The 14,680-nt window shown below is 43.6% G+C and overlaps 1 protein-coding gene across 2 annotated transcripts in view; it reads left to right on the top strand.

The window, feature by feature from the left end:
* The window catches only part of sh3kbp1 (SH3-domain kinase binding protein 1), a 34,311-nt gene that overhangs the window by 10,576 nt on the left and 9,055 nt on the right, over positions 1-14,680 (top strand). For both annotated transcript variants that reach the window (XM_056433654.1, XM_056433653.1), the window contains exons 3-7: positions 5,667-5,781; positions 6,770-6,876; positions 7,971-8,109; positions 8,464-8,543; positions 10,728-10,817. In XM_056433654.1, the coding sequence (XP_056289629.1) occupies positions 5,667-5,781; positions 6,770-6,876; positions 7,971-8,109; positions 8,464-8,543; positions 10,728-10,817 (531 nt within the window). The remainder of the gene's footprint in view (positions 1-5,666; positions 5,782-6,769; positions 6,877-7,970; positions 8,110-8,463; positions 8,544-10,727; positions 10,818-14,680) is intronic.

Here is a 14,680-nt window from a genome sequence, read left to right as displayed (position 1 = left end):
TGCGGTGGATAATTGGAAGAGTTTATTATATTTCATATCGGCTGAACAATTAGCTGACTACCTGAGAAAGTAATTGAAAGATACAACGATAATGAAATCATGAGTTAGTTCTAATTCCCGCGTCCTCGGGGCGATGGGGAGGCTTTCCACCCAGCGGTAATGAGGGGGGGGGGGGGTTGCTCACCGTACCGTGAGGGGAAGTAGAAAAGTACCGCCAGACAAAGGCAGAGAGCAGCGCTGAAGAAGGACCGCGCAGCCCGGCTTCATCTGAATGTCACGGCTCTCTGGAGCTGTCAGGGAGCCGGGACACTGGACCCCATGAAGTCCCACTGACAGGTGTGTGTGTGTGTGTGTGTGTGTGTGTGTGAGTAATGCAGTAATACCAGACTGGTGTGTCACAAGACTGCAGTTATGGGAATCAGTGGCATTACGCTTTTGCAACGCTGATGAATGTGAGTGTGTGTGTGTGTGTGTGTGTGTGTAGGAAGTGGGGGGGATGTGGACAGACGGTTTGAAAGGAGGGACACAGGAAGCAATGGTATGCAAGCAAACCCCCACCTGACAACTGGTACGACTGATATTATTTAGGTGAAGGGCAATACATGAAGTTTAAAAGATGTTTTCTTTTTTTTTTGCTAATTGAGGACGTTTGGGTAACGGGGGAGTCACGAGATTTGCGGATGCGTTAGCTAGCGTGTTTTAGCCGAGGCCGGCGGCAGCTTTCGTCTGTCCCACCAGCTCCACTGATTCTTATCTAAGGAACAGATTGAGTGCTCGGCTCTTCGCGCTGATGATATCTGCAGAGCGTGTCGACGTCTGCTCTCAGCTGCTGCCGCTCCAGTCCAAGGACACTTTCTAAAGACGACCGGGCTGCGATCGGAGGAGGACCCCGCGGCGTGTGTTTTACGGGATGCGCTGCAATCATCCGAGACGAGCAGGTGTTGCTAATCAACGGTTTTTAACGTTGAAGCTAAAGAGCCGTCATGGCGCTGAATCACCAAACAGGAACCACGCGCTGAAGGTTCTCCTTCATTTGGTGGAGCAACTTGACTTCTTCTGTGGTGGCGGCGGTCTTCTTCTTCTTCTTCTCATCCTTCTTCTTCTTCTCCACCTGATTTAATGACTGTTCTTCTTTTTCTTCTCCTCCTCCTCCTCCTCCTCCTTCTTCTTCTTCTTCTTCTTCTTCTTCTTCTCATCCTTCTTCTTCTCCACCTGATTTAATGACTGTTCTTCTTTTTCTTCTTCTTCTCCTACTTCTTCTTCTTCTTCTTCTTCTTCTTCTTCTCCTCCTCCTTCTTCTTCTTCCTCTTCTTCTTCTCCTCCAACTGATGTATTGTCTTTTCCTTTTTCTTCTTCTTCTTCTCCTCCTTCTTCTTCTTCTTCTTCTTCTCCACCTGATATCATGACTGTTCTAATTTTTCTTCTTCTTCTTTTTTCTTCTTCTCATCCTTCTTCTTCTTCTCCACCTGATTTAATGACTGTTCTTCCGTTTCTTCTCCTCCTCCTCCTTCTTCTTCTTTTTCTTCTACTTCTTACTCCTCCTCCTTCTTCTTCTTCTTTTTCTTCTACTTCTTCCTCTTTTTGTTCTCCTCCTGCTCATGTAATGACTTCTTCTCCTCCTCCTCCTCCTTCTTCTTCTTCTTCTTGAGGTCAGAGGTCAGAGGTCAGGACGAGCAAATCTGTGTTTTTGCTGATTAAAGCTGCAGAGACGTGACGCACGGAGCCGGTGCTTCCTGTTCAGATGTGATGAATCACGTCTTCCTCTTCCTCGCGGCTTCCTTTGCCTACATTTCCCCGCGGGAGAGCGCGGCGGCCCGAGCGCTAACAAAGCCTCCGAGCGCGGAGCAGTTAGTCCCCACGCCGTCGTTATGCCCCATGAATTATTTAAAAACAGGCATCCTCAACAGACTCCAGATGGATGTCAGGATGTATGTTGCGTTCATGAAGCCAAAAAGCTCGTAAACGCCGCCTCTCCTCCAGCACTCGCGGAAAAAAATAAGAAAAGCTGTCGGCTAACGAATGTCCGTGTTTTTTTCTTCTTCTTTTTTTTCTTCTTTGCGTAGGTCGGCTCGTGTCAATCTGCAGAGGACGAAAACATAACAGTTTTAATGTGTCGCTTGCAATCTGCTTACTCACCACTAGGTGTCACTAAATCTCTCACGCTGTTCCTTCAAGCTAGGGCTGAAAAATAATTACTTTTTTAACATTCACAATGCAGTTAAATTGTGTGGGAATTATATATTTTAGAGACAGGGCTGAAACCATTAGCTTAGCTTTGCAGCGGCTAACAGTTAGCCTAGCTGTGTCCAAATACAGACACAGGAATGTATTATGTATAGAGAGGAGAAAGGTTGAGGTTTCTCATCACAACAATTTGATGAGCAGGATTTCGTCGGTTGCGTTTTGGCCCCTCCCCCCGGCGCTACGACACCACGAGCCACGCCCTCTTTCCGCGGTTAGATTTAGCGTAGCTCGCAAGCGGCGGAAATAAAAACCCAGATTCCACCTGTTTTACAACGAGCTTTCTCCTTTTCGCTTTTTGTCGTCTTCTTGGACGTGTGTTCTCGACCCGGCACCTGGTTTCTATACGTCGACACCCAGAAACGTCCTGAATGAACATAAATAAGAAAAGGCAGGCGGAGGGCGGACATGGCCACACACTCCTAGAGGGCAGGGTTTTTCCTGCATATAGAGAATTTGGGCGAGCGCCTAAGCCGTTTTCCCGAACGCCTATGACAAATTCCGAGCGCCTAAGGGCTCGAACACACCAGACGCGCCTCTCAAAAACGCGTAGCCCGCAAAACCATTGATTCCCTGTGGTACGGCGCGACTTTCAGACGCGCCTTTTAAATGCCACGCGGCGCGGGTTTCTTGCGTTTTTCAGGTGTGCTTAAAAGTTGAAATATTTTCAACTTTAGGCGCGGAGGCGCGCCGCTCATCAACGTCACAGTCGGCCAATGCAGCCAATCGAATCAAGCAGGAGGCGGGCTTTCCGTCCTGTTTTCCCGAGGAGAACCTCATATTATATATTATATTAGCCAGGGCTCTCAAGTCTCACGCATTGAGCGTGACACTCACGCATTTCGGTCTGAAGTCACGCACTCCCGCCACACATCGTATTTCTCACGCTGAAAAAAACTCTCGGCTATTTACTGTTTTAATGTGCCGAGAGCTGGCCGCGCTGCCCTCACCGTGAAGGAATCAAGCGCTCCCCTGGAGTTCTGCTGTGAGGAGCCACTTATCAGCCAATCCAAAAAAAGAAATGGGCTACACAATAGCCAATCAGAAAAAACCCCGTATCTGCGTAAAATTTAATCCAGCAACCAATGAAAATAAAGCATCCTGGAATTGCGCGCGACTGACGAAAATATCAGAACATTTCGTTCTGCGGGGGGGGGGGGCGGGGGGGCGCTGATGGAAATGTCACTCTTGCCTGTCTTCAAAACTTGAGAGCCCTGTATTAGCGGTATTTAATTACGAAGATCTTTATAATTCTAAATCTAAACACGACTCAAACTGACTCCTGCTCGGTCGGAAGTGCAACTGAAAGCCTCGCCATCGAGACACGACTCATGGAATAGATGGTGGTGTTCGCCGTACTCTTTCCTTTCTTTTTTTTCTTCTTTTTTGAACCCAAAATCAACGGTTGGTTGCGCACGCAGGTCCGCTCCACAGGCGCACCGCGCTGTTTTGCCCGGCACATTTTTGCCAAGGCGTTTTTGGTGCGGCTGCGTATTTTATAGTCGCGTCTGGTGTGATTGTGTCTTAAGGCAAAAAAAAGTCTGCGATGGAAAAAGGAAAAAAACGAAAAAAACTGTGTTCATCAGGTGCATGTCAGCGAATATGTTCTCAATAGTATGTTTCAAGTCGGCTACAGCCGAACCCTCGTTCTGTTTTGATCAATAGTAATCGAGTTGATAAGCGTGTCTTCTTGTCTGATCAATACGCAACTGTGAGGCGCGCGAATGGACAGAGCGACACAGACCGGGGGGGGGGGGGGATCCTTTGAAGTTTCCCTCCATCACTTCCTGTTGGGAGAAGTGTGCACACACCACATGTGAGACTGTAATGGGGCCTTTCATCTCTTCTCTGCTCGGAGCCAAATTAGTTTTTTTTATCCTTTTAACCCCAAAAGGCCTCCGGCGCCATGTCCAGCCTCCGGCCCGTGTGGCTCCTGAAATGTCTCTCGGCTCAAGACGAGCTTCGCTTGTTGTCTAGGAAACGTCTTCTCTCGTTGGTATTTTCGGATCTCAGAGTCTCATTAAGGTGTTTTTCTTTCAGGTCGAGTCCAGACAGTGTGTGTGTGTGTGTGTGTGTGTGTGTGTGTGTGTGTGTGTGTGTGTGTGTGTGTGTGTGTGTGTGTGTGTGTGTGTGTGTGTGTGTGTGTGTGTGTGTGTGTGTGTGTGTGTGTGTGTGTGTGTGTGTGTGTGTGTGTGTGTTTGTAGCGCTGTGCGTGTGTGTGAGTCAGTAAACCAGCGTGCTCCACTGGTTTCACGAGGCCACTGGGGGGCCGGGCCTTATGAAACAGCGTCATGATGAATGTGGAGGGGAGACGTGAGGCGCCATGTCTACCTCTCTGTGAGTGTGAGTGTGTGTGTGTGTGTGTGTGTGTGTGTGTGTGTGTCGTCTCCCCATCTGCCCCCTTGTTGATTCGTCGTGTTCCTCTGGATCACTTTCTCCTGCTGGCTGGAGAATCTTCACGCAAGTGAAAGTCGTGCCGGCGGAGAGGCGGAGTTATGGGGGGGGGGGGGGGGCTCTGTGTGTTTGTGTGTTTGTTTGTGTGTTTGTGTGTTTGTGTTTGTTCAAGCTGAAGGTAAACAGTGAGCCTCACCTGGGACACCGGCCTCTAAAGCAGAAAATACACCTCATTTGCCTTTTTTGATGAGCTCGTTTTATTGCATCACAAATAACCATAAAAGACGTGTTTGCAATAAAAAATTATAGAATATGACAAAAAGATTTCAGTCATGACGAAGAATTTGGGAATTTGGGAATCTTTAGGCGGCTGTGTTGACGATTTAATTCTATTTAGTTTGACTTGTGTTTAACATTATTACCGCCGACATTAAAGTTCGTACATTTGACTAAAACCATTTCACGCAGAAGCACTTTTTATTTTGATGTCGGCATAAATTTCCTCTTTTTTCTGGGGCAATAAGATAAAATGAGATAATCCTTTATCTTGTAATAAGATGTGCTGTTTGTCTTTATGAGGCATTTTTCTTATCTTTTTTCTTCATTTTAATTTGAGTGACTTATTGTTTTACTTATTGTTCCACTTTGGGAGTTTTTCTATCTGAATTTTGTCAAATTCATCCCAAAATACATTCGACTGTCATATTTTGTGTTATTTATTCTGCTGATCGCTACATTAATTACACATCATCGTCATGGTATTGTGTCAATATTAATTATTCATATATTGCCCTTATGCTGTAACTACATTATTTATATATGTATTTTACTTTGAAAAGCTTCTTATATTGATATTACACAGTTCCCATGAGACTTATGAAAATATTTTATTGTATTGAATTTTACTTTGTGTTCTCACCTGAACGTCCATCTATATCTTTTCATCCTTCCTCCTCCTCCTCCTCTTCCTCCTCCTCCTCTTCCTCCTCCTCCTCCTCCACTAACCTCCTCTTCCTCCTCTCTCTCCGTAGGAGATCAAGAAAGAGGGGAAGAGGGATGGAGGACAGGCGAGCATGATCAGGTCTGACCTCTCCAACGGGAGAGCCAGCCCCGTGTCGGACGTCAGCGTACGGTCGGGCCGGAAAGGTACTCACACACACACACACACTCACACACACACACACACACACACACACACACACACACACACACACACACACACACACACACATGTTCATACTTGTTAGTCATCGGGCAGGTTTAAGTCTTCACACATGGATGCTATTAGTGTGAGGAAGGATTTGGGTCAATCATTCCTCGTACAGACACACACACACACACTCACACACACACACACTTAATATACACACGTCGAATGTAAATTACTAATTTGAGCTACTTCTACTTTGTTATGGACACAAAACTTATTAAAACAATTTCATATAAAAATGACAAACTTTAAGCCCATTTTCCGAAATACTTTTAAAATTATTTTAACATTTAATGGAGTATTTTAACAATGTGTTATTAGTACTATTACTAAACTGAATCATCTGAATACTTCCTCCATCATTTACTTCTCATGTATTTCATATTCTGACTCGTGTTTCTATTTTTATGAATGTTTTACTGTGCTTACTTTTATCGCTCTTGTATTTTGTGGTTGTATTACTTTTTATACACTTAATACTTTACACTCTATTGTTCATATATGTCTATATTTTTACTCTTATTCCTATGTGGTAATCTAGAGAAGAATACATCTTTTATCTTATACCTTACACGCACACACTACATTTAATTTGAGGGGTGACACCTGGTGGACACAAGAGGAACGGCTTCGTCTTAAAGCTCCAGCTGGTGTGGGATGAGTCAAGAGTAATGAGCAGCTAATGAGTGGAAGACAAACAAGCATTCGGTGTCAGGGCTGGTCGTTTAGGAGGTCCTCGAAATGAAAGGTCAAAGGTCAGCGTTTTATTCTCAAGATATGAGGGCTTTTAATAAGTCTGTGAACACCTGTCGCCAACTGTAAATCCTGGATTATGGATTAGTGAGGGAGCCAATTATGTCATACGTAAGCCTAAAATATGTGTGTGTGTGCTCTTGTTCTCCGTGTGTGTGTGTGTGTGTGCAGTAGAGCAGATCCGTAAGCGGAGATGTAAAGCGGCGTTCAGCTACGCGCCTCAGCATGAAGACGAGCTGGAGCTGAAAATAGGCGATGTCGTGGAGATCATATCAGAGGTAAGAGCGATGTCGCCGAATAATAAATATACGCTTCATAAAAGGCCGGTGTGCAGAAAACACAGAAACAAATGTTTTCTCAGCACAGTCATCTCTTTTTAAACATTAGGACACACGTGGATGACGAGAGATTAAAATGTCGTGAGGGCACTGACCAGATTCCATATCGGTTATAATTATTTAATCCAAATATCAAAGATATGAGGAGCTGAAATAAAGAAAAAAGTTTATTTAGTGTGTGCACGATGACGATAAATAAACCGTGTCGCTTGTACACGGCTGAATTCAAGTTACTCACTCATGCCCCCCTGTGGCGGAGGTGAAATGCCCCCCCATGGGGTTCGAGCAAGTGGACAGATTTTTTTTTAAATGGCACCGTAGAGAATAAAATAACCGTTAAAAAAGTTAAATAAATGGCACCTTTAAAAAAAGTAAAAGTAAATGGCACTTTTCAAAATAAAATAAATGGCACCTTTAAAAAAAAAAAAAAAAAATGGCACTGTTAAAAAAATTAAATAAATGGCACCTTTAAATTTTTTTCTAAAATGGCACGTTAAAAAGTTAAATAAATGGCACCTTTAAAAAAATTTTTTTTTTAAAAATGGCACTTTTCAAAAATAAAATAAATGGCACCTTTAAAAAAAAATTGAATAAAATGGCACCGTTAAAAAAAAAGCGACTTTAAGTACTTTGAAGAGCGCTATAAAAATATATTATTATTATTATTATTATTAAAAGAAGTACATTCTTTGATTTTCACTCAATCCGATGCAAAAGATCTGAGAACTTGTGGTTGGGCTTGTGGTCCTGCTGTATGCGCTCAACTGTCTCGTTACGTTGCACCTTTTGAACTTTGACCCTCTCGCTCATACATCTGCGGCGCAAAGGATTGTGGGTCAGAATAGCCAGAAAAAGCACGCCGACTCACGGATAGCGTGAGACGCCCTGATGTGACCTTCAGGGCAACTTGACCTTCAAAAGAGAAAACAACCGCTTCCTCTTTGGAGAGTCGGGTGCTTCTGTAGATATCAGTGTAAATCTTCTGGTCGTGTGTGTGTGTGTGTGTGTGTGTGCGTGTGTTTGTGTGTGTTAAGGTGGAGGAGGGCTGGTGGGAGGGGTTTCTGAATGGGAAGTCCGGAATGTTCCCCTCCAACTTCACCAAAGTTGTCCAGGCGGAGTCGGAGACGTCCTCCCTGGACACCTCGCAGGAGGAGCTGCGCAGCAACCGCACCAGTGAGTCTCGGCCAATCAGATGGCGGGAGGCGTTTATTAAAAATAACATCAGCTGCACCGTGTTTTAGCACGTTTTAATTATTATGACATTAAACTATAAATAATGAACACGACTCGACTGGAAATACATTTGCAGAAGTTAAAATGCCTTGTGGATTGTGTGTGTGTGTGTATGTATGTGTGTCTCTGTGTGTGTCTGTGTATGTTTGTGTGTGTGTGTGTCTATGTATGTGTGTCTATGTGTGTGTGTGTCTGTGTGTGTTTGTGTCCATGTGTGTGTGTGTGTATGTATGTGTCTGTGCCTGTGTGTGTGTGTGTGTGTATGTGTCTCTGTGACTGTGTGTGTGTGTGTAGGTAAGGACAGCCCGGGCAGTGAGAGCGATGGAGCCGACAGCCGGTCAGAGACGGGTTCAGGAGAGATTCAACCCAAGAAGGTAATGGATGCTTCATGTTGTTGACTCTCTGCTCCTCTTCGCTCCACCGTTGTTTATTTAGTGTAAACAACAACAAATTCTTCACCCTGGTCATCAGGACCACCATCAGACAAGATGTGTCCCGCCCTGGAGCTGGAACTCTGTTAGATCTGCAAAACAAAAAGAAGAACATAAAAATCCTAATGCCCTGTAGAGAGAGAGAGAGAGAGAGAGAGAGAGAGAGAGAGAGAGAGAGAGAGAGAGAGAGAGAGAGAGAGAGAGAGAGAGAGAGAGAGAGAGAGAGAGGCTGTACAGTGAAAAATAGAAATAATGAGATGTCTGTACTCACTCCCTCCCCCTGCTCAGTATTTTCCCAAACACACACATGTTTGACTCAAATCTCCTCCACGCCTCGTGGTTTATTTTTTAAAGAGACAGTACACCCAAAAACCAAGAATATGTGTGTTACTCTTACCGTGTCGTGCTATTTATCACGTCTACGATTGAGTTGCAGAGATATCTTCTTCCTCCAGTGTATTATTCATATGGCATTAGTGTGTTTCTTCTTTTATTTTGTGTTAGCTTCTTGAGTCCTGTGTTTTCCCGCCTTTTTCCCTGATTGTCAGCCCCGCCCCCTGATTGAATCCTCCTGTGTCTAATCACCTGCACCTGCCGGTATATTTAAACCCCTCTTGTGTCTCCCATCTTGGTGTTTGTCCGTCTGCTTCTAGTCCTGGTATGTGCGCTGCCTGTTTGTATCCCGTGTGCCGGTCTTTGTGGATTACCTGTTTGTGTTTTTAATAATTTTTTAATTACACATTTTTTGGACTTGAGAGCTCTGTGTGTTTTTTATGTTTTAGTTTATTAAATTCACCTTGCGTCGTCCTTCTGTTTCCCCGTGTCTGCGTTTGTGTCCATCCCCTGCAGCCAGTTTGCCAAAACTTCATGACCCCCCCCCCCTCCCCTCCCCTCCCCCGGTTGCTCAAGACCACCCACAGACCTTGCTGTGCGCAGTTTCATGGAGGAACTACTTTCTTTCAACCCGAGTTCCCTCCGTGAAACCGCTCGCCAACAAAGTCTGAAAGAAAAGAAGAATTGAAAAAAAACATCTATTTTTAAATTCTGGGGGTGAACTGTCCCTTTAAGGCTTAAAGGGACAGTTCACCCAGTTGCGCGTGGGGAAAGGTGAGCGGCTGTTTGTGGTAGCGACAAATAAAAGCTGCGGTACATCAAGTATTATTACTTCTGCTTTGCTTCCCACGTCTCTGATTCGTCCGCTGGCTGCTATTGGTCGGTCGGAGAAATAATTGATGAATTTAGAAGTTACGGGAGGCAGGGTTTAAGAATGAGGACGTCACCATAGCTACCTATCTACATTTATTACTGCAGTGACAACGTACATCTGCAGGCCAACAGGAAGTTAAACTAAAGTTGTTTACGATACTTGTACATTTTGTTCAGCAAGTTTGACAAATTAAATATTTATTTTATGACTGAATGCAGAAGCAAAAAGATAATAAACAAACTGACCACACGGGATGACTTCCTGTCGGCTTATTTATCCACTGCTGAGCAACCGCCTCTTTTTAAATTTTTTTTAAAAAGATATGTGGAACAAAACGATAAAATAACTGAACCTTGTGTTGACAGATTTTATTTCAGGCGTCTAAGAAACGCATAATAAAAACCACACTGACTCAAAGATGCTGAGTCATGACCTTTTCTTTTTATGACTATTCATGAAAGCCGTGGATAACCAAACACCTGAAAACAGTCACATTTATTTTGATCAGCGTGAGAACGGTTTCTCTCTCCTGATTGGTTGAGGCAAATCCCCCCCCCCCCTCCCCCAGTCAAGACATCCGCATGAATTTCCCCGTTTGGGGGACGACCGGATAAACCAACAGCTTGTGTGACTGCGGGGGACGAATGTCCGTTGTGTGTAGAAACGATGAGAAACACGCGGATGACGATGCTGCCGTCGCCGTGGTGACTCATTCACAAACCCCTGATACAGCTGATGACCCCCCCCCCCCTCACTCCCCCCACCCTCCCTCCTGCCCACACACAGAGCATCACTCTCTCGGGGCCACCAGGGGTCAGCGTGGGAAACTCAAAACCTCAGATTCTCTCACTTTTTTTTCCCCTTCTATTTTCTGTTTTTTTAAAAGAGTAATGTCCCTTTAAATATTGTGTCCTGTGAAGATCCGAGGGTTCGGCTTCGGCGACATCTTCAAAGACCAGCCCATCAGGCTCAGACCGCGCTCCATGGACGTGGACTCGGAGGGGGACAAGGTGAGACGACCCCCCCCCCCCCCCCACACACACACACACACACACACGCACACACACTTACTCACTCACTCACTCCATGCATGTTTTGATGCTGTGATCATTGTATCCTGAGACGTGGAGGAAGGAAGTCCCGGCCTTGGCTCCTCCCCTTCCCCTGTTTCTGTTTTACAGCACAGGAAGTGTTTTTTTCTATGTTGACACACACACACATACACATACACACACACACACACACACACATCCTGCAGGGATTCGACAAGCAAAGCAGAAGTCAGAGCTCGGCAGAGGGAGGGAGAGAAGGGGGGGAGGAGGAGGAGAGGTTTTCCAGTTTTTCACTGACGTTTCCATCTTCACACACACACTCACACACACACACACACACACACACACACCGTCTCCTGCTGCCGGCGCTGGTGTACGCCGCTCCGCCTGTGTGTGTGTAACGACCCGGAGGAGAGGACGGTAGGGACGCGTCTCTGTTGCTGCTGCTCCCTCGTGTCTGGTTCGTTTTTTACTTTCAATCCTTTTTTCTTTTCTTTCCTCTTCTCTCATCCGTTCAGTGTGTGGTGTGTTTCACGTGGTCGGAAAATAAATGTACAAAATACCGTTTTAAAGGCTGTCTCGCTGCCAGGAATAACGTTTTTTGGGGGGAAATGCTTAATAAGCTTTAATTTTTTCTTTTTTTTTCTGCATTCAAATGGTCAAATCCGTGGATTAAAAGAATTTGAGTGTCAGTTTCGCAAAATTAACCCCCAAAAAAATCGTATTTTCTTTCGTCCCGGTGGTTTCTGGGGATGCAGATACTTTAGTTTTTTCTTTGCAGACCTTCTACAAAAAGACCTTCAGTTACACTAAATGTTAAGACCATGACGATGTAGATATCCGATAAAACGTGCAAATAAAAACGTTTAAGTATCCGCAGCACCAGAAACCACGATTTATTTTAACGATGGTAAACTCACCCTGAAATTCCAAACTATTGACAGAAAGTGCAATGAGTGTTTCCCATAAGGCATGAAGTCTTGGCAGGTTTCAGAAGCACATTTCACCCAATCAGGAGGCGTAGAAATCTTTATTAGAAACTCATTTTAATGATTTAAAAAAAGCTGTCGTAGTCAAACGGAACTGAGAGCGATAGATGGCGAAGGTGAGAGACACAGGATGTCTGAAGGTCGTCTGAAGGATGTCTGAGGGATGTCTGAGGGATGTCCTGCTGAGCGGGAGGCTGTCATGTCGCTTTATGGTGAGACCGGTCGCTCTAATGAGGCTTTGAAGGAGGTGACAGCGGGGGGGGGGCAACTTCTTACAGGAACTGGTAGGTCAGCTGCTCTGAAAGTGGGTGGAGTCATGCAGGCTTGCTTGATGGTGATGATGATGATGGTGGTGATGATGATGATGATTATTGTTGTGCCAGTGTCTCTCATCCCGGCACAAGGGGAAGTGTGAGTGAGTCAAAGTGACTCAACTCAGCCGAGTCTTCAATAAATACCCGACCTGAGGAAAGCTCAGGTGGATCATTGATTCCCAAAATGTAACCGAATCATCACGGAGCCAAATCTCTGAGTAATGATGTGGAAGGGGCGAAAGAAATGTCATTTAATGCTATTTAATGTGATCCTGGAGGAACTTAGAGCAGAGATAATAAGTAATTGAAGTTATTTTATCAATGAATGAATGGAATGGGGGTGGGGCAGGGTGTGTGTGTGTGTGTGTGTTTATTTTCGTGTCTTTTAGCTCATTGTTTTGGTTTCCAGGCATCAACTTTTTTCTTTTTGGTTCATTCTCACCACAAACATCTTAAAAAGTCTCCTCCAGATACTTAATAAACGTCAGCATATGTCGTATATAAACATTCTCTGAGTCATAAATGCCACATTAGGGTGCAGCACACTTTCCTCGGAGTGTGTGTCGTCTGTTTGATGCCGTCCTTGTGAAATGTTACAGTAGAGTCAGGAAACTGACACGGGATTGAAACTCCTGAAGCGGCCAGATGTGCAGCAGTTCCCTATTTAAGTCGCACTGCCGTCACCTTTCATTGGTCATTCCGTAATGCCAAAACATACTTCCATTTCATTACACTTATACTTTATCTTAAAGTAATAGTTTCTGGTTATAAAAAGATTTTTTAATAAATGAAAATACCCAGTACTTAAAAATGGGTACTAAACGATGAGTCCATTTTTCTATTTCAGAATTTTATCATTTTTGTGCTTCAGGAGAAATATCAAAAAAGCAGATTTTACAAATTTGTATTACCTATATATATATATATGTATTTATATATATATAAGTATATGTCTATGTATATATATGTATATATATATATAAGTCTATATATATATCTCTATATATGTATAAATATTTATATATATATATATAAATGTTGATATATATATACAAATATTGATATATACAGGACTGTCTCAGAAAATTAGAATATTGTGATGAAGTTCTTTATTTTCTGTAATGCAATTAAAAAAACAAAAATGTCATGCATTCTGGATTCATTACAAATCAACTGAAATATTGCAAGCCTTTTATTCTGATTTATTGCTGATTATGGCTTACAGCTTAAGAAAACTCAAATATCCTATCTCTAAATATTAGAATATCATGAAAAAGTATACTAGTAGGGTATTAAACAAATCACTTGAATTGTCTAATTAACTCGAAACACCTGCAAGGGTTTCCTGAGCCTTGACAAACACTCAGCTGTTATAAATCTTTTTTAACTTGGTCTGAGGAAATATTAAAATTTTATGAGATAGGATTTTAGAGTTTTCTTAAGCTGTAAGCCATAATCAGCAATATTAAAAGAATAAAAGGCTTGCAATATTTCAGTTGATTTGTAATGAATCCAGAATGCATGACATTTTTGTTTTTTTAATTGCATTACAGAAAATAAAGAACTTTATCACAATATTCTAATTTTCTGAGACAGTCCTGTATATGTATAAATATGTATATTTATATATATGTATAAATATATATATATATATATATATATACACACATACATACATACAATATGATACATACTCAGAGGGATATTTTCTCTCAATTAAGTACTTTTACTTTTGATACTTTGTGTACATTCCCTGATTATAAATACATATTTTAACTTAAAGGTCTAGCTCGTATGTTGAATCTGCGACATCTAGTGGTGAGATTGCATATTGCACCCACCTGAAACTCCACCCATGTTCTGGGGCTGTAAAAACATGTCGGCCTCTCTGCAGAGCACCCTGCTCCATCACCAAAAAAAACCTCTTATATCCAGATGAATAATTATATGACACTCCTGCCAATAGATTCCCCTAAATGCTGCAGCCTGTTCCCTAAAGTAAGCCAGTGTTCCTCCAGTGTGGTCCTCGTACTTTTCTGTGAGTACAGGAGCAGAATACTTCCTCTGTGTGTCTATAAGAGGCCCAGGAGCATGTGACACCGGGACATGAAGAACGTCTCTGTGATGATGTCTCGATGCCTGTGGCACCACATGGGTCTCATTAGAGAGAGAAGCTGTGGGGGGGGGGTCGCTCGCTCCCGGGCCGAACAGAACAGAGCTGTGTGTGTGTTCGGGACAGACCGGGTCTTGTGAATGTGTGTGTGTGGATGTGTGTGTTTTCCTGTGGAAGAGCCACCCTGGTTCCACAAACACCGTCCAGGGATCCACTCCAGCCCAAAAACAACGGCTCCTTTAACAACCTGTACCACACACACACACACACACACACACACACACACACACACACACACACACACACACACACACATTTAGCTTTTTGTGCTGAATCCGATCTCTTTAATTAGATGGTTAGGCGGCCGCTGTGGGACAGTGATGATGTCCACTGGAAGAAAGTTAT

Source organism: Pseudoliparis swirei, chromosome 16 (genome assembly GCF_029220125.1).
Source record: "Pseudoliparis swirei isolate HS2019 ecotype Mariana Trench chromosome 16, NWPU_hadal_v1, whole genome shotgun sequence".
NCBI classification, from domain to species: Eukaryota; Metazoa; Chordata; class Actinopteri; order Perciformes; family Liparidae; genus Pseudoliparis; species Pseudoliparis swirei.
This window is presented reverse-complemented; position numbering and strand designations above follow the sequence as displayed.